Source organism: Gossypium hirsutum, chromosome A05, assembly GCF_007990345.1.
Source record: "Gossypium hirsutum isolate 1008001.06 chromosome A05, Gossypium_hirsutum_v2.1, whole genome shotgun sequence".
NCBI lineage: Eukaryota > Viridiplantae > Streptophyta > Magnoliopsida > Malvales > Malvaceae > Gossypium > Gossypium hirsutum.
The window spans coordinates 13,294,108-13,314,588 of record NC_053428.1 but is presented as its reverse complement, the minus strand read 5'-3'; the positions used below and the strand labels follow the sequence as shown (position 1 = coordinate 13,314,588).

General features: G+C 32.3%; 2 protein-coding genes across 4 annotated transcripts; both read left to right on the top strand.

Moving 5' to 3' along the window:
- The first annotated feature begins 1,707 nt into the window (after positions 1-1,707).
- LOC121229367 (protein ROOT HAIR DEFECTIVE 3) lies at positions 1,708-11,634 on the top strand. Of its 3 annotated transcripts, XM_041113508.1 has the most exons (23): positions 1,708-1,925; positions 2,584-2,733; positions 3,291-3,357; positions 3,436-3,538; positions 4,400-4,470; positions 4,579-4,642; positions 4,724-4,789; positions 4,924-4,971; positions 5,045-5,107; positions 5,225-5,281; positions 5,628-5,786; positions 5,862-5,930; positions 6,050-6,141; positions 6,894-6,972; positions 7,059-7,224; positions 7,587-7,711; positions 8,736-8,998; positions 9,086-9,182; positions 9,272-9,436; positions 9,698-9,802; positions 10,185-10,279; positions 10,381-10,477; positions 10,934-11,634. In XM_041113508.1, exons 1-23 carry the CDS (start codon positions 1,922-1,924, stop codon positions 11,171-11,173), a joined length of 2,445 nt encoding a protein of 814 aa, XP_040969442.1. In that variant the 5' UTR covers positions 1,708-1,921; the 3' UTR covers positions 11,174-11,634. The 3 variants fall into 3 exon arrangements, with proteins under 3 accessions (XP_040969442.1, XP_040969443.1, XP_040969444.1); XM_041113509.1 differs by lacking the exons at positions 1,708-1,925; positions 2,584-2,733; positions 3,436-3,538 and having other exon boundaries at positions 3,310-3,357; XM_041113510.1 differs by lacking the exons at positions 1,708-1,925; positions 2,584-2,733; positions 3,291-3,357; positions 3,436-3,538 and adding an exon at positions 3,559-4,251.
- Positions 11,635-14,895: 3,261 nt separating this feature from the next.
- LOC107958394 (protein HOTHEAD) lies at positions 14,896-19,846 on the top strand. Its single transcript, XM_016894156.2, has 6 exons — positions 14,896-15,282; positions 15,615-15,996; positions 18,078-18,388; positions 18,469-18,854; positions 18,988-19,556; positions 19,676-19,846. The coding sequence occupies exons 1-6, from the start codon at positions 15,204-15,206 to the stop codon at positions 19,728-19,730; spliced, it is 1,782 nt and encodes a 593-aa protein (XP_016749645.2). The 5' UTR covers positions 14,896-15,203; the 3' UTR covers positions 19,731-19,846.
- Positions 19,847-20,481: the final 635 nt, after the last annotated feature.

Sequence of the window (20,481 nt, the reverse complement as noted above, 5' to 3'; positions counted from 1 at the left end):
TTTAAATTATAAATTTATAAAATCAAGTGATATTTAAAATTAGTAAATTTAAATGTTAATAATGGTCTTTTAATTTAAGTCAGTTAATAAATAAATTTAAAATTTTAAAATGAATTTATAATCAACTATGTTTAATTATATAATTACAGATATAAATTCTAAGTAACTATAAAATAAAATTCAACAAAGACAAAATATAACGAAAATTTTTAAAAAAATACATATTCTAAACTAAATTTTCACATGCATAATATAAAACTTGAGAATAAATATCTGTCCATCTAAATATTTCAATATTTGCTAACGAAAATTTTTAGTTAAAATATGTACATTTATTTAAAAAAAATTAATCTTGTAATTTTAAAATTTTAAAATTTAGGTTTAATTATTAATGTTATTATTATTATTATTAATTTTAAGTTAATTATAATTTTATTTTAATTACATAATTATTAAATAATTTTAATTTAAAAATATCACACCGATAAATTTAATAAAATTTAAATTTAAATCAATTTTAAAATTTGAAAAATAAAAATATTAAATATTAAAAATTAAATTCTAAGTTTCCGAAAAAAACATATACTTATCACACATTTTTATTTTTTTAACTCCGAACCGCAGTGTTGAGTTGAATTATAGGGGAATGTTGGTTTTAAATCTGTGAATTCACGTGTGGGTTCCACGCACCCGGTCAATGACTCAGTCATACCAAAATCCACGCTGGTTATTAGAGCATGTAGAGCACCTGCCGTTAAAACAAGCTGCGATCAGTCGATCACGCAGTCCAAACTTTTGAAAAAGGAGATGGGCGGCCAACGGGTCCCGCTAAAGTCGGTGATCGTGGAATAAACGGGTCCACTACCATAATCCACTACCAACTGCAATTTCGCACAAACAGAAAATCTCTGATCTGTTAACTGCTTAACCGAGTCTTGGATAGCCAATCCGGTGATGCCATACGAGTATTCGCCTTTGACTGTAGGTGTACGGAAATTATTTGGGGACTCATGCATGCGAGTTAAAATCGTAATTTGTTGCCCTGCCTTTTCTTTACCTTTTTTTTTTCACCATAAATGTGTGGGCACAGTTGGTAATTGGTTTTAACTCTGCATAAATCATGCATTAGTTATCAATCTATATTTATCATGTGTCATTATATAATTCATAAAATTATTTATACTATTAATTAATTAAGTATTTGAAAAAATTAGTGTCATAAATCAGTTTGAAATCATGAGTAATAAATATTAACATAACTGAGTTTTTATCTTTTACTAGACGTTTTATGTGAAAGAATTTTTTTTTTCCAAAATAGATTGATGATTGTTTAATTATAACCACTTTATATAAAAATTTTATAAATATATTAAATAGAGGCATGACATAATCTAATTATACATTATAACTTGGAACACTGACATTCAACTTCAACTCAAAATTTCAAAAAAGACAATTATCAAATATTTTGCTAAGTAAGGACTTACAATATTTAGTACAATTATAGCTATTAATCTTAAATAGATGTTTAAAGCCAAAAATAGAAGGGGGAGCAGAAGTATAAAGGTGCTAGAAATTTAACTCCGACAAAAATGATTTTAAGTAAAAATGAAAGACCTTTTTCATTCAAAGTAAAATCAAACAGTACTAATTTATATTTGATTTATTGGGAAAAATAAATAGAAAGAGAAGACCATCTTTCTAAACTTATTCATTAAAGTTGACGAAGACAAAAGTTAAAATATGCGTGCTAGTTAAAAAGAAAATACGATGCTATAAAAACTAAAGAGGGAGAAGAAGAGCTTCAAAGTGCCCCCATTCAGATCGATCAAACCTATCTTTGTTTTTCTATTTCTCTTATCTGTCTTTCATCGGAATCGATCTCATCATCTTCCGAGCTTTCAATTTCAAATAAGATTCAATGGGTAAACCCTCGAATCGTTTCATCCTAATCTATTTTTTTTCTTCTCTTTTTGCATTTTTGTTTCTCACTATTTATAGCTTATTCAGTGATCCGTTTCTTCCTTTCATTACTCAATTAGTTTTGCGGTTTATTTGTTTAAATTCTGTAAAGTAACGGCAAAAGAAAGCGGCTGAGCAAGCAGCGCCGCCTTAATAATTTTGTTGGTTTTTTTTCTTCATTTTCTTATTATTATTTAGGGTGCGATGCGGGTTTTTTTTTCTTTTGGTGGAAATTTGGGTTTGAATACTGTTTTTTAGATTTCTAAAGTTTCTTTTAGTAGTGTAAATCTGCAATTCGTTGTGATGTTTGGATCGGGACCGGGGATGAATTTCATGTTTATGGCATGTTTGGTTGTTGAGGAAGCTAAGGAAATAAAAAACAAAGAACAGGAATTTGAATTACCAGCTTTTAAAGCTATTTAGTACGTCAAAATTCTCTATCAAAAGATAAATAGATTTTGTTTCAGTTGAGGTATACTTAAAATGTCCTTTCCTTGATTAATTGATATAGAGAATTTAATTTTAAATTAATAAGGAAAAATGAATAGGGCGGTTTAGGTCTGTGCATTATGGATGCTTTCTCGCTTTACCTTGACATGCTATGAACATTTGATTTCTCAGCGACAAGCGATGAATGTTGTTCAGTTCAACTTATTGATGGAGATGGTTCATTCAATGATACTGGAATCGAAAGTTTTATCAAGGAAGTGAAACTTCATGAATGCGGTCTGTCATATGCCGTGGTTTCCATCATGGGACCGCAAAGCAGTGGTATGCCTTGTTATCTTTGTGACTTTCTGCTTTGTACTTTCCTTTCCCTGTTGCTTAGGTGTCTATTCCCAGTTCATGGTAAGCTGCTTTCTTTATTTACTTTGCATTATGTTTAATGATATTGTACTAGAAATATGTGGGATACAAATGAGAGTATGATAAGCTTGAAGCCTGGTCATGTCAGTTTTCAGAAAATGGCATGTCTTTCATATTGCACTTTCATGTGAACTTGTTACTACATGATATTGTTAAGTTACTTTTGTAGTTAGTGTTATATCCATCTTTTGTTATTGTTATTTTGAATGTAACTCATGCCATAAATGATTTCATTTTGGCATATCTTTCATATCTCACTTTCATGTGAACTTGTTACCACATGATATTGTTACATTACTTTTGTAGCTAGTGTTATATCCATATTTTGTTTATTGTTATTTTGAATGTAACGCATTCCATAATTGATTTCATTTGTTTAGCTGTTTTATCATTCTATGGTTGTTAAATAAGTTCTGCTTATGCCATTAAAAGTTTCTCTTCACTTTCCTTGATCTTGACAGGTAAAAGCACACTGTTAAACAATTTGTTTTACACCAATTTCAGGGAGATGGATGCATTTAAGGGAAGGTAACTTTTGTTTATGTAATAGCAAATTGCATTTGTTTCAATTGGTTCAAACAATTAATGAAATGAGCTTCTTATCAGATCTCAAACCACCAAAGGTATTTGGATGGCAAAATGTGCTGGTATAGAGCCTTGCACTATAGTAATGGATTTGGAGGGCACTGATGGAAGAGAGCGTGGGGAGGTGCTGTTGCCAGCTTGCATTCTCTAATTAACATGTTTTGTCAAAAAATTGAAACTACATTGTTTGATATACCAAGAACTACTTTTGCTTGCTCTGTTGTTTGCCTTCCTTTTGCTTGTCAGCTTAAAGATCTTTTGCCTGTTTTTGCTAAACATAGGATTCAGGAAAATTCTCCTTCCTTGCCCCCAACGCAAAGGACAATAAAAAAGAGTATTTATGGCAATGCATTTTGATTTATTAATCAAGTGGGTAGTGCCTGCTTTGTTGGAAATTTATCAACTACATCTAAAAAATTCTAACAAGTTTGATTGGCTTGGTGTTGCTAATTAATTGTTAGTTGTAGGCAGTAGTTCTAATATTGAATGAATTTTTGTTTTACCTGATAGTAAAATGAAATTAAAGGTCAGTCATCAGTTTTTCTTTTTCTAATGTCAAGGTTTTAATTCTGACTGTTCCATTCTCTTTTTACTTGTTTGAACAAAGCTTCTACCATAGGTTATATTTGTTCCCTAGAATTATTTTCAGCAACATTGATTAGTAGACTTTACTTGAGATTGGAGAAATCAAATCGATCATGATGAAGGTACAAAAGTTGGTGATTTGCACTGGATTTTTTAGTTAAAAGAAGACTTGGTGATTTTAGACGGAGGTCTTGGTGCTCCAATAACACGTAAAGCTTAGAGTGATGTACCAAGCTGAACAAATCAATAGTGGTTTGTGATTATTAAAAGTTGAATATGAAGTTGATAATCTGTTTGTTTTTTGTCTGTTCCTATCTATCTTCCTTGTTTTGTGAAAAATAGAGAGGATTAGAGTTTCTTTCCATGTTATCTTATTAATTATTTTCTTGCATTATTCCAGGATGACACAGCATTTGAGAAACAAAGTGCACTTTTTGCACTGGCGGTTTCAGATATAGTACTCATAAACATGTAAGCATTGGCACCTACATGGTGCTTGATATAGTTTTGAATTTTCATTTTAAGTTAATTGCTGTCAGTACTGCATGCAAATAATATTATTGAGCAACTTTCATTTAGGTGGTGTCATGATATTGGTCGTGAGCAAGCTGCAAACAAGCCTCTTTTAAAGACCGTATTCCAGGTTTCACTTTCTCTGCCCTTTCTAAGCAATGCCCTGAATTTCAAGTGGTCTTTTTCTTTATTTGGTTGAGTTTGGCTGCAGGTGATGATGCGATTGTTTAGTCCCCGCAAAACAACTTTGATGTTTGTTATCCGTGATAAAACAAGGGTGAGCATTTTGTGCTTGGACAGCTAGTTTTTGTTCACCTTTTTCATTAAAAAGTTCCAAGCATCTCAGCTTTATACATAGAATTTTCTACTTTCAATTGAGTCTATGACTACTTAGCTATTTCTTGTTCACAGACACCATTGGAAAATTTAGAACCTGTTCTGAGAGAAGATATTCAGAAGGTACAGATATATTGTGCTTCTTTTGATTAACTTATGTAATGTTTTCTTCTGACCTGTTTATCATTAACTGCAGATATGGGACTCTGCTCCAAAGCCACAAGCGCATAAGGAAACTCCATTAAGTGAATTTTTCAATGTATGATTTTCGGTTATGAGTTAATGCAACATAAATTTAAATGTTTAACATCTCTTTATACCTTTTTCTAATGAACATTTCTTCTGACAATTTAATGTTATTGCTGATAATGACCAGGTTGAGGTTGTTGCACTTTCTAGTTATGAAGAAAAGGAGGAGCAATTTAAAGAGCAGGTACCATGTTGCATAAGGATATTTTGTATGCATAGCATGTAAACACGCTTTCACAGTATTTAGAAGTTTCTTTTAATCGAAAGAGAGAAGTTGACTATCTACATTTAGATTTGTGACATCACCCTATTGATTGTTTGATGACTCCCTTTTTTCTCATTGATGTTTTTGCAATTCTTTTTTCCTCACTTGTTCTGGTTATACCGTGTAATTTATCTTTTCTGGAGATGGCCAAAATAAAATACCTTTACTACTGTATAGTTTTGCCTGAATATTGGATATTGGTGCTGAAATATTTGATTACTTGGCATACAAATGGGCAGTTTGTCTGATTCTATTATCATTGAAGGTTGCTAATTTGAGACAACGGTTCAACCACTCTATTGCACCGGGGGGCCTTGCTGGAGATCGGAGGGGAGTTGTACCTGCTTCAGGGTTCTCTTTTAGTGCACAACAGATCTGGAAAGTCATTAAGGAGAATAAAGACCTTGACCTTCCAGCCCATAAGGTAATCTTTCAGACTTAATTTTAGCTATAACTTGAATGAATTTTGTAAATCTTGTTGATTTTTTGTTGCCTGTAGGTCATGGTGGCTACGGTACGCTGTGAAGAAATTGCCAATGAGAAGTTCACTGGTTTCACTGCAAACGAGGTAAATGGATTATTCTTTATATTCATAAACATGTGATGCACACACGCACATGCACAATTTTTCTGTGCAGCTGGCTATTTTTCTTGACACTCAAACCATCCTATTACCTCATTTGACAGAACTGGTGTCTTTTAGAAGAAGCTGTGCAGTCTGGTCCAGTTGCTGGCTTTGGGAAGAAGCTGAATTCCATTCTCTGCACTTCTCTATCAGAGTAGGACTACTTTAATGAGATTAGATATAAGTTTTGTAGTATTTAAGTTACAAATGAGTTCCTACCTACGTAGCTGAGTTCATTTAGGCAATGACCATTTGAGCATTGAAGAAATTATATAAGTGATTCATCCGGTCAAAGTGACAGTGCAGAATTATGATTCTACCAGACCAATAGGAATGTTGTGATTACTAATTGGCAACCTGTTGGCTTGTGCGTCATGAAGGTGATCTATGAAGCATATACATGCAATATGCCCTCGCATATTGGTACTTGATACATGTTCAACACAGACACCTTTGACACGGGATTTTTAACCTTTTGAATTTGAGCTATTTGAATATTAAGGGTTTTTTTGATGCTCAAAGTTTCTATACTCAAAACCAAGTTTAAGATATTAAAAAGCTAATTACATTCAAGTCTTTGATTAAGAAGTTCAAATTTCATTTTTTTATTATACATTATTTGAATAAAAATATATCTTTTTTATTGTGGTGTCTAGCCATACCTTCTATTTTAGAAATTATTTTGTCACTGTGTCCTACTCATGTTGTATCCGTACTGCCCGTCCATGTTTCCAAGATGGTGGTAATTGTATATTTTGCTTAAATGAATGGATGGATGGAAATTTTCTTGAGGCATGGCCAAATAAGAGTCAATTTAATGATCAAATTTAAGGTTATTGTTTTTCCTGTATTTATTTTCTATTTACTATCATATCAGTTACAGCAAGTTCTTTGTTCTAATTTTAGGTATGATGCAGAAGCCACATATTTTGATGAAGGTGTCCGATCTGCAAAGCGAAAGCAACTTGAAGAAAAACTGTTACAAGTAATAGCTCTATACTGTATCCATATCCAGTTTTTTCTTGTTATTTTAATTTTCTCAACTCATTTGCTTTTCGTCTTCTGATGTAGCTTGTCCAACCGGCCTACCTATCCATGTTAGGACATTTAAGGTCTGGAACTCTTGAAAAATTTAAGGAAGCATTTGAGGAAGCTTTGAATGGAGGGGAGGGGTTTTCTTTGGCTGCTCACAACTGCACTGAATCTTATATGGCTTTGTTTGATGAAAGATGCACAGGTATGGTTGAATTTCATTAACCAATTAACCATTCTCTTAGCTATAAGCTGGCGTGGGAATAAAAGTTATGGAATAGTAATCAAGAGCTATGAAATGGGAAATGTATTTTAAAAACAGTTTGTTGGTAATAAGTGATTCATGTAGGCAAAATTGAGTTTTTAAACCATTACTGTGAATTGAAATTTTGAATTAAGCAACGTTATATTGATTTGCATTTAGTGAGTTTGATGCTATAGTTGTTTGTCAATGGCCTTGCTTTTTGCTCAACAAGGTGGACTGGATAGATGTGGATATTTTTAATTGTTTTTGCAGATGCTAATGTTGGACTGGATACATGTGGATTTTTTTAATTGTTTTTGTAGATGCTAATGTTGAGCTGGCAAATTGGGATTGCTCTAAAGTCAGGGATAAGCTACGCCGTGATATTGATACACATGTTGCTTCAGTCCGTGCTGCTAAACTTTTAGAGCTGACTTCATCATATGAGGTATAACAACTTATCTTTCTGTCTCTTCTAGCCATTTATTTATTGCAAGTTATTGTCATAGGATCCCAAATAACGAGAGATATGTAAAGAGAAGGCCCGATTACGTCCATTCCTAATCCTAAATGGAATATAACAACGTAGGCATCCATATATAAACATAGTATCTATACGCTCGAATGACCCCTTATCATAATGAGAATGTATATAGCCCTATTCCGATCTGGTTCGGTTTTCGAGATCGAACCTCGAGTTGTCCATTCCTAATCTCGTGGTTCGATTTTCTTGTGCTCAACTCGAGCTAACGTGAATCTACAAATGAGGGAGGGGAGTGTCTACTTACATAGGCAAGCCCCCAAACAATATACATGGGTGGATAGTTCTATAACTTCTGGAATATTCTACGCGGATTCAGTCCCTTCGGATTTCTAGAGTCTTTCGGGGCACTCCGGGAATCTCGTGGCTCGATTTTCTCGTGCTCAACTCATTCCAGACTCATCGAAGCACATTGCTCACTCGCGGGACATGACACTGCAATGTTGTGATGCTGGTTTTGCTAGTTTTTAGTTGGGTATAGTGTAACCCAAACAAGCTTTACTGTGTTGCTAGTTGCTGAAAATTTCACCTTATTACATGCAATGTGATTACTTTAAAAATAATTGAAGCCTAATTAACAAAGATGTCATATTAAACAGTTAGGTTATTAAACTTTAAAATATGGAATCTAGGTCTGATTAAAAAAGTTCTGGATTTTTCTAGTTCAATTCTTTTGAAGATCATGAATTTGGGATATTTAGTGCTTTCTTTTTATTCTAATATACGATGTACAGTAAACAACGAATTACCTCATATCAATGTTGGCATTGATGTGATTATGCTTGTCTTTTTTTTTATTGTTTTCCGTGCTGTATATCGGCGAGAACTTTCATACCTTTGAAGAATTTGTCATTGTGACATCCAGAGCAAATGTTTATGATTAGTTTATTAATCACTTGGGGTCTTACTGATAATTATGGTGCATTTGCAGGCAAAGCTGAATGAGGCATTAGCAGGACCTGTTGAAGCACTTTTAGATGGAGCTAATAATGAGACCTGGCCCTCAATCAAGAAACTTCTCCAGCGTGAAACAGTATCAGCTGTTTCTGGACTCTCCAGTGCCCTTTCTGGCTTTGAAATGGATGCAAAAGATAAGGAGAAGATGCTAACAAATCTACAGGATTATGCTAGAGGTGTGGTTGAAGCAAAAGCAAGAGAAGAAGCTGGCAGGGTATTGATTCGTATGAAGGATAGGTAATGACATATTTCAATGATTGGGTTAAGGTCACTGATTTGCTAGGCATTATACATAATTGACGTTGACTCTAAATTTGCATACAGGTTTTCGACATTGTTTAGTCATGATTCTGATTCAATGCCACGGGTTTGGACTGGGAAGGAAGATATTCGAGCCATCACTAAAACAGCTCGCTCTGCAGTATGTTTTTGTAATCCCATTTGTTGGATTTTTAGAAATCATTCTACAGTTCTATTCTCTTTTAAACTTGTTTGTGATTTATTTTTCAGTCCTTAAAGTTGCTATCCGTTATGGCTGCCATCCGGTTGGATGATGATGTTGATAATATCGAGAATACACTAACTTCTGCCTTGGTGGATACTAAAAGTAATGCTGCTGTGACTGACAAAAGCATTACAACATTTGATCCCCTGGCCTCAAGCACATGGGAACAGGTGAAGTCTTGTTGCTGAGATTCTTTATGAGAGACTTAACTATACAAACTGTTTGAACATTGCATTTGGCATTTTTATGTCCACATGGATTTAATATTGAAAGTCAAAAGTAGTTTGTTGTTTGTTTGATAATGAAGGTTACCATAAATGTCAAATTTGTGTGGCATTTCCTCTCTCTCATGCTATTAGTTCATCAGTCGAACACTGTCTTTTCCTCCATTTATCATCCATGATATATTCTTATGACTGATTTTGGTGTAGGTTCCACCTGCCAAGACATTGATCACGCCTGTTCAGTGCAAATCTTTGTGGCGGCAATTCAGGGCTGAGACAGAGTACAGTGTCACTCAGGCCATTTCTGCTCAGGCATGAATTTTCAATTTCTAATTATTCCAAAGATTTCGTTTTATCCTTTTCCCATCAAATATTGATTTGAATTGTCGGTCTTCAAATCAAATTCCGATGTTGCCTAAAGTGCTAGAAAAATAAGGCTTCTGCAATTGCAAATTGCAATTCACATTAACTGGCTTTAATTAGTTGCATTATTTATTGCTGCTTGCGCCCTAAAATTCTGTCCTGTTCTGTTCCTCTAATTTGCACATGTACTGCTTCTTTTGTAGCATATATGGTATTATTGTCAAAAGTGTTGTTGACCAGAATTCAGAATTAATATTGTGGTTTAGGTAGACATGTTGTTGCCAATGCATTGTTTTTTTTCCCTGAGTTAACCGATGCCTTCTGCTTCCAGGAAGCCAGTAGGCGTAACAACAACTGGATGCCACCTCCATGGGCAATTGTTGCCTTGGTCGTCTTGGGATTTAATGAATTTATGACTCTCCTAAGGTGCGTGTTGCACTTGTAGCTTTGAATTAAGTTTGGTCAGTATTCAATGATATAATCCTTTGTTTGTTGCCTGTGCTTACTTACAAATATCCTCATTGCAGAAATCCTTTATATCTGGGTGTCCTCTTTGTGGGTTACCTTACTGTGAAGGCTCTATGGGTGCAACTCAACATTTCCGGTGAATTCCAACATGGCGTTGTAAGTTTTGAACTAAAAATTTTTTATCCCCTGTTTATTGGTTATCAGGCTTTAATATATTTAGTTAGCAATGACCTTTACAGTACAATACATTGAAACAATGTATAATGTATTTAAAAGCATTTAAAAACATTCTGGGCATGCAAACTTAAAATTCAAAAGCCTATTTACCAAACAGATTTGCTTTTCATCAAATACAGCCATTAGTAAGATCTTTGTGCTTTTTCTATTTGTTAAATATTCCATTGGTCTCCATTTTGCAGCTCATTATATGAATAAAATTATTATTGAAGTGTGTTCAGTGGCTGTTAGTAACGTCAGGCATTTTTGATATATCCTGAAGGGCTATAAAACTGCCTTTTGTCCTTCAAATTAGTCCAATTGTCACTGTCATTAATATGTTTTACCATTTTCCCTTTGATTGAAGGTCTAATTTACGCCTTTCTATGCTTGCAGCTTCCTGGGCTTCTTTCCATATCTACCAAGTTTCTCCCCACCGTCATGAACCTTCTCACAAAGTTAGCGGAGCAGGGGCAAAGTCCCGCAACTAACAATCCTCAGACAAACGTGGGTGCAGCAGCATTCAAGAGCTTCCAAAACGGAAGCAGCAGCAGCAGTACATCGTCGACTGCTTCATCTGGAGTAACTGCCTCAGGAAACGATATCGATTACTCTAGTCCCCCTAAAGAAGACTGATTTTAACTTATCAGAAATTCATTCTTTGTGCTTGGAAGACGCCTGTCTTGTACTTGGCTTTCATGGTAGGGTGTTTGTCACGTATGTTATTTTATGGTCCATGAAGTCTACATCTCTTCCAAGAAAGTGACAGTCAACACATCTTGAGAAGACATTCTGTTTTTTGAGCAAGTGCCGTTACACAAAGGGGGGCCTTGGCTTTCTTGCGATTGAGCCCCCCATTAAATAGTTTTTTCTTTTTTGTTTTATACTTTATTCTTCAGCATAGGTTTTTTAATCATCAATTATATTTATTGTATGTCGGATAAGTTGTAAGGCCTTATTAATACTTGTTTTTACCCAATTTGGAGATTTATCACAAAAAGTGAAGGGTGCATGGGCTTGTGATGTTATATCATGTCTGTTCATCAACAACAGAATTATTATGGGTTAGTGAATTTGGTTTGCATGAGATGAATACATATTCTTGTGTCCTTCCTTGGCATTTTACCAATGCTAATTTTGATTTTTGATTTTATTATTACGTACGTACGTCGAAAATTTACGGCACTACGCTCCAATCTCCATCAGCCGCAGAAATCTTAAATATTGTTTCACCTGTTTCTTTTGAAGTCTCGGGCCTTTCCTTCCTGCCCACCCTCTTAATTAAATTGCTAACTCATGATCTTAATGCTCATTCGTTTGTAACTTGACCCATTTTCCAATAAGGCAGTTGAAGAAATAAAAAATAAAATGAAAAATCATCAAATCGCAAATTTTAAGAATATTTACTACTAGCTGACTACAACAATCCTTCTTTTGTGCTTGTTCTTGTTGATTTACAGCTGGATGGGTAGGTATTTTCATGTGCATCGTATTAGGACACACAATTTGCAACCAGAGAAAGAGGCTGAGAACTGAGCTCAAAGGTCGTGGCCGTGGATGAAATAGCTCAGAGTAATTGATTTTAGCTGTCAATAACTACTTCAATGTAAGTTTTGGTTCTGCATGCTTCTTGCTTTGTTGGATGCATTATTCAACCACCTTCTCTCCCCAATGAAATAATATATAGATATTTTTACGGTAGATAGTAGTTTATATATTAAGATTTTAATTCCATGTTTAAAATTTTCTTCAAAAAAAATAATTTCGTAAATTGATTAAACTTATCTCAAATTCTAAATCAAGAGCTTTTTTCTATTTAATATATGGAAATAAATTATTTTAGGATCATCTTAAAAAGTATAGTTTTTAGGTACCAATAAAATAGTACCACGTCATTAAATTTTAAAGATATCAAAGTATTATTATATACTCATCTATATCTAATATCTTCTCCAATTTAATTTAACTTTAACTAAATTACTTAAAATAATTAATTTTTTAAATTATAAATAAACATCTTTTATTCTTTTACAATATTTTTTCATAAGTTAATATTTTTTATTTTTGTGTAATTAATTTTTTAAAAAATTAGTAATTTTTGTGTAATTTTTTTCATGTCTTTGACACAATTTTGGTAATTATTTTATCTTGAACCCCAAACCTCAAGTTTAGGGTTTGGATTTGAGATTTAAGGTTCAAGGTTCTGTTTGAGTTTTTGGTTCAGAATTCGAGGTTACATGTTTGGGTTTAAAGTTCAAGAGTTCAAGGTTACATATTATAAGTTTGAGGTTCATGATTCGAGTTTAGAGTGCAAGGGTTCTAGGTTATGGTTTAGGGTTTTAAGTTTTTTATTCAATATTCGGGATTTTAGATTTAGGGTTCATGGTAAAAAAATTTATCAAAATTATATGTCAATAACATGAAAAAAATTGTTAAAATATTATTAAAATTTTGAAAAGGGACCATGAATTATGTAGTGGTAAAAGTTTATAAAATAATTTCTCTATGAATGAGTGTATATTAATCATAACTTCATGCCTTTAAAATAAGTTATTTTCTAAATATAATAGTTATTTCTTTAGCTACTTGTAGTTTATAATTTATTCTCCCTTCGCTGCAACAAAAGCCATCTGTCTTGGAATAGAAATTAAGATTTCAGACATATGATATGGCATGACTAAAGAATATATGCAGCAAGGAAAAAAAAATGTTGGATTTTTAACGCAAGAGTGGTGTCTCCAAAAACATGTATCAACGCTTTTGGGATAATGACGAGTTTTTATTGGGTATTAAGTAATATGGATCTAAACAGTGTCATCCCCTCTTATATAATGATGGAAGGAAATGCAAAATGCTAATATATATTTTTTCTATATATAAATAAAAAAAAATTCATTATTAATTTAATGAATAGAATTCAAATATAAAAGTTGTATAAATAATCCATATATGAATAGCTCAACAAATTGAGTGTGGGTTTTACAGTGTAATAATTTTCAAAGAAAATATAAATGTTTTAGGGTTAAACTTCGAAGATTTTTAATTTCCTCTCCGTTTAGCTCTGTTCATGTACCAAATAAACATATTTGTTAATTAAACTCGTTATATAATAATAAATTCTCTTTATATTTTGGTATGATCCTTTTGCACTCTTACATTCTTCCTTTATAAAAAAATATTTATATAAATTAAATTATGCAAATATATGTAATGTATGTTGTTATATAGAAATCAAAACACGATTAACGCAACTCAAACCTAAATCACACTTAAAATAATGAATACTTTAAACGAGATTAAATCAAAATTTTTGAATTAGCCCTAACCTACAAAATTTGCTTGTTTTTGTTATCACATTCATTAAAGTTGTTACAACAAAAACCATTTACAAATTAATAAACCGACAAATTTACAATTATTTTTCCACTGTCCTTTTTTGCTTCACCTTCCCTTACAGACTATGTATAAAATTCTCTGAATATATATAATATTTTTTAGAGAAATATAAAAAAAAAAAGTTTTTATTTCCCATAAATTTCATTAATGAATCGTTTATCAATGTTCGGATGGAGACATGTGAAAGAAAATATTTAAAGAAGTTGAATTTGACAACCTGGCAGTGTAATCTTGGTTAAATCATAAATGGCACCCACCCAAACTACAAAACACAGATAAAAGAGAAATTAGGTTTTAGAAATGTTTTCACTTTTTAATTGCAAAGTCAATATTTAATAATAAAAAATCCTTATTAAACCTAATATAATCTTATCACTATTAATTAACCTTTAAAAATGAAAAGAATGAGGGGATATTTTATTTAAAATGAGTCACGTTACTATTTATAGTAACACTCCATACTAGATTTCATAATTTCAATACACCTAATATAATAATAACAAGGAGTACACTACCATCAATTGTGGCATTTAATATAATAATTTAACTAAATAACTTATCTAGTCTAATAGCTACCCAACAAATTAACAAAACCCAACCTACCTTACAATAATTTCTGACCCGAAAATGAAAAATAAATTTATGAGGTGCTAAGAGTTTTTTATTTTATCTCGTAATTACTATTGAGCTCTCATATTTATTTCTTGAATTAAAAGTTTAAGATTTTGATGTTATAAAGAAATGTATGCATGAAATTAATTAGAATATTCAAAGGTTTAAGCATTAATCTTGAATGTTCCATAAAATCATAAATATTACATCAATGAATGTAGAAAAAGGATAGAGAATATGAGCTGGATACATAAAAAAAGGTAATGGTTTTGGATGATGGAAATGAACGTAGAGTTTGAACCCAACGGCCAATAAATTAAAAGGAGAGTCCTACACTCCAAACCCCGGCATTCATTTCAACATTAATGACTTACACCAGCCCTCGTTGCAGTGATATATTGTTTTCTTTTTTTTTATTTGATTATAATATGCGCTGTTTAGTTTGCTTAGCTACCGTATGTTGGAGTTAATTTTTATATATATTCATCATTGATCTGCTCGAAGCTAAGCTGTATATATAGAGAGAGATTTAAGTGTCATATAAAACACACAAAACAAGGCCAACCAGTGAGAGCCGCAAAGAGTAATCTGTTTGTTTTTCAGGAAGCAAAGGATTCTTGCTTTGAGTTTTGATTATCTGCTGCTGTTTAGCCTTTCAATGGCTGCTTTTGTTGGGGCATTGAAGAAGCTTTCTATCTGTTTGATTCTTTGGCTCTATACTCTCCCTTTTCTTCAAGGTCTTTTTTCCTTTTTCTGCTTCTCTCAGCTCTTGTATATATATGTACTTGTTTCTTCTGATCTTGTGTGTTGGGTATATTATATAGAATTTATCTTTATTCTTGTAGGATCAATAGTATTTCTCTCTTTTAAAATCTGAAAATCTTCTCTCTTTTAGAATCTGAAAATCATCTTATTTGGATCTGTTTTCGCTTGAATAAATTTGGGTTTTTGATTAATTGATTAATGATGTACCATTGCATCTCCTTTTTCTTTACCTTATTTCTGGATCATAGATAGTTGATTGAATTAACTTGAGAATATATTGGAAAAACTGGCAACTGTGCTGCAGGTGGCAGTGATTATTATGATTTCAAATACCCATTCATCAAACGGGCGAGTTCATTTTGGGCATCATCATCATCGTTCTCATCATCAAACACAGACGAAGCATCATATGATTACATAATAGTGGGAGGTGGCACAGCAGGGTGTCCCTTAGCAGCCACACTGTCTCAAAACTTCAGTGTGTTGGTGTTGGAGAGAGGAGGGGTTCCCTTCTCAAACGTCAATGTCTCCTTCCTCAGCAACTTCCACATCGCCTTGGCAGACACGTCCCCCACCTCTGCTTCCCAACCTTTCGTTTCAACCGATGGTGTCATCAATGCAAGGGCTAGGGTTCTAGGTGGTGGCACTTGCATCAATGCTGGCTTTTACACCAGAGCTAACTCAGGGTATGTTGTCGACTTCTATACTCTTCAGTTCTTTTTTCTTTTTACATATATTAAAAAAGAAGAAGAAATAATATTATATATAACATGTACAATTGGGTCCTGCAATATTAAAATTTGTCAAAAGTAGTTCACAGTCTATAATAAGTTTCAAGAAAGTCTAAATTACCATGTCCTCACAAATTCAACAAAGAATTAATGGACAACAATTATAGTTCCGTTATCCCAGCTCCCATGTTCTTCCTTCAAAATAAATAGTTTTCGCTTTAAAAAAAATTATGATCGTATCAACCTTTTTTAGGCAATTAAATGTTTTCATTTGAAGTTTTAGAGAATTATTATTATTTTAAAAATATGTATACAAATACAATATTTTAAATATATATAAACTAAACATAAGCATGTTATACGCATAACCTTATTTAGATGAACCGTATATTTATTTGTGGATAATATAAAAATAATAATAACAATAGAATTAGATACTTACGGAACAAAAAAAAAAAAAAACCTAAACCATCATACTAAAAATAACACCAGAAGAGTCTCGTTATTTTCCCAACACATTTGGTCTTAGGAGTTTGGTAGCGTACCATCAACCATGCACGAAAGTAAATATGTCAGGTATCAGCAAATTCCTTTTTATTATAATTTTATCTACTTTTTTTCGAAGCTTTGGTGGTAAGGAGATGTCATTTCAAAAAATTAAAAATCGTTTTCATTTTCACCCTAAAAACTCTTTTTAAGAAAAAAAAAACTCACAAAATAATTATAAAAACAAATTAGCGTTCGATTAAGGTTTTAATAAAAAGAATAGAAGTTATCTTTTTAAAATAAAAATTAAAAGTTTTTAAAATATAATTCCTTTTCAAAACCCTTAATAAGTTTTTAAGTGATAAATAGATGATGTGATAGTTTGAAAGAATTATGATATGGGGCTAACATGAAAAGATGTTGACGTCACTGTTTAATTGATTTTTAAATTATTTTATAACATCTTAATTTAGTTTTTAATTATTTTATAAGAATTTTTAACATTTAAACTTGAAAATTACTAAGATATTATACAATACAGAAAAAAATTTTAAAAATTTTAAAATTATAAAAATATAATAAAATAAAAATTGTATAAAATTATAAAGTGTTATTAAAAATAATATGAAAAATATTATAAAGATTAAAAAATTATATTAAAACTTCGTTAAAAAGTTATGAAGATTATAAAAGAGATGTATATTTTATTATTTTGACGGTTTGGAATCTTTGATTTCAGGAATAAAAATATGAAAAAGCATAAAATTTGATGGTGATCAAACTTGTATGTGATGCTAAATAAGTGGTTGGGTGACAATATTTTAATTGTTTGATGGCTTAATGTAAGTGATAAATAATGACTTTGATTGAACGAAAATGATGGGAAAGAAGTTGATAATGATGATATATGACGGGAAAATAAAAAGGTGTATTAATTTTTTTAATAATTTTCTATATTTTCTATGAATATTATGAAAATTTAAAAAAAATTAAAGTTTTTGAAAATAATTAGAGATTATATAAAATTATAAAAATTATTAAAAATTTTAATAGAACTTTTAAAAATTAAAATTTTACCATTTTTATAAGTTCTGATAGTTTTAATTTTATGATAGTTATAATAGATTTTATATCAAAACTTAAAAAATTAAAGCAGGGAGTCAATCGACAGAGCTCATAAAATAATTAAAATCAATTAAGTCGTATATCAGTTTTTTTATGTTAAATAATATATTAATTGTCATTTCATTATTTTTTATATCAATTGTCACACCATCACTTAATGATCAGTTAAGAATTTTAATTTTTTTTATATTTTAAGAACTCGGTTGAATGCAATCTTTTATTAGGACCTTAATTATTTTTTTTAAAAAAAATTTGACCATGGAACTCATTTGACTTTTTTAACTTGGGCATTCAACAGTCCAAATAAACCACAAATGCGTAATAAACGGTTAGCTGAAATACTTCAAAATTTATGCATACCCTACTATTTTGTCATTTGCGGAGATAAGCATTGATGTTTGAAGTTCGTTGGGTGAATATTACAGTTTCATCCGGAGAGTGGGTTGGGATGAAAGGCTAGTGAATGAGTCATATCCATGGGTGGAGAAGCAAATTATTCAGCAGCCTAAACTAGCACAATGGCAGGGTGCCTTCAAGGACAGCCTTTTGGATGCTGGGGTGTCACCTTATAATGGATTCACCTACGATCATATCCATGGAACTAAAGTTGGAGGTACCCTTTTCGACCGCTTTGGCCGTCGCCATACTGCAGCTGAACTGCTTGCTTCTGCAAACCCCAAAATGCTTACTGTCTTGGTATATGCCACCGTCCAAAAAGTCTTATTCGATCAAACAGGTATATCTATATACACACACCCTTTTCTTACTATCATTTAATTTGTTAATGAGATGGAAAAATATTGATGTCTGGTACAGGGAGGAGACCAAGGGCAATGGGAGTGATTTTCAAGGATGAAAATGGGAACCAGCATCAGGCATTTCTCACAAACAATCGGAGGAGTGAAGTGATTTTGTCATGTGGTGCAATTGGAACTCCTCAAATGCTAATGCTCAGTGGTATTGGACCAAAGGCTGAACTCGACAAGTTGAACATTTCTATGGTTCTGCGCAATGAGTTTGTTGGCAAAGGCATGGCTGATAACCCGATGAACTCGGTTTTTGTCCCCACTAATCGACCAGTGGAACAGTCCCTTATTCAAACTGTAGGCATTACCAAGATGGGGGTTTACATTGAATCCAGCAGTGGATTTGGACAGTCCCAGGATAGCATTCGTTGCCATCATGGAATATTGTCTGCTGAGGTGATCTCAAGTACCATTGATTAATTAAGAAGAGATAAATAAATGTAAACTTTCTTGCAATGTTGATTCACAAATTTAATGAATTAGGAATTGGTTTATTCCTGATGGTTTGTCTTTTGTTATACTGAACCAGATCGGTCAGCTCTCTACTATTCCTCCGAAGCAAAGGACACCCGAAGCGATCCAAGCTTTCATCAAAAGAAAGCGAGACCTACCACATGAAGCATTCAAGGGAGGTTTCATTTTGGAAAAGATTGCCAGGCCTATTTCCACGGGGCACCTCAACTTGGTCAACACCAACATCGATGACAACCCTTCGGTTACCTTCAACTACTTCCACAACCCACATGATCTGCAGCGATGCGTTGACGGGATCCGCATGGCTGCCAAGGTTATACAATCAAAACATTTCACAAACTTCACAAGGTGTGACAAACCAACTGTAGAGAAGCTTCTTAACATGAGTGTCAAGGCTAACATTAATCTTATACCAAAGCATACTAATGACACCAAGTCCCTAGAGCAGTTCTGCAAAGACACTGTGATCACAATTTGGCATTACCATGGAGGGTGCCACGTCGGCAAAGTGGTGAATCCTGAACTCAAAGTTCTTGGCACCAACAGACTCCGAATTGTCGATGGCTCCACATTTAATGAATCCCCTGGAACAAATCCTCAGGGCACTGTCTTGATGATGGGCAGGTTAGCTTTGTCTACACATTTCATTAGTCATGCTAACCAGCAGTAACCGTTGAGACTAAAGCTGGTAAACAATCATTGATTTTGGAGCTAAATTAACCTGAGTGTTCTGATTTTTACAGGTACATGGGAGTCAAGATTTTGAGAAGAAGACTAGGAAAAGCTGCTCATTTATAATAATGACATGAGACTAAGTGGTGGCATTTGAAGAGCAGTGTTTGTTTGTAGTAGTGCACAAAGTTTATGTAAGAGATTAGTTTGCCACGGGAAATTTAACAAATGTCTATTTTACATGTTTATCTTTTTTTTGGCGGGGCAATATTCTCACTAATATAATTCCAACTATCCACCTTTAGTGAATATTACTAATATAGGCAATCATTTGATATTTCAAAATTTTACTTCTAAAACTTTTCATCAACTCAATATGAAAATATAACTTTAATAATATATCACTATATCACATATATATAACCATGCAAAAAAAAAATAGTATTACTTAGAATAAAATAATAATAATTCCAACATTAAACAAAGCATATATATATAATACATTAATAGTTGTTAAGGTGTCTTTACCAAAACATCACTTTTTTTTATTTTGGATCTAGACTTCAAATGGTCTCTATTCAACATTAAATCTACCAAAATAATATATTGTAACATCACTATTCAGTTATTTAAGCATTGTTAACAGCCTTTTTATTGATAGTTTTCTTGTTGTCAATTTATTACTATATGATTTTGTGGCAGTTATTTATTGATAAATTTTTTTTGTCAGTAATACTAAAATTATAAAAAAAGAACAATCTTCAAGATTTTAAAATGTGCCTTTCATATGAGAATTTTATATGATGCACAAAAGAAGAATAGTAGTTTATTACCTTGATCCATGCTTTAAGATCAAGGTTGAAACAAAAATTATTCT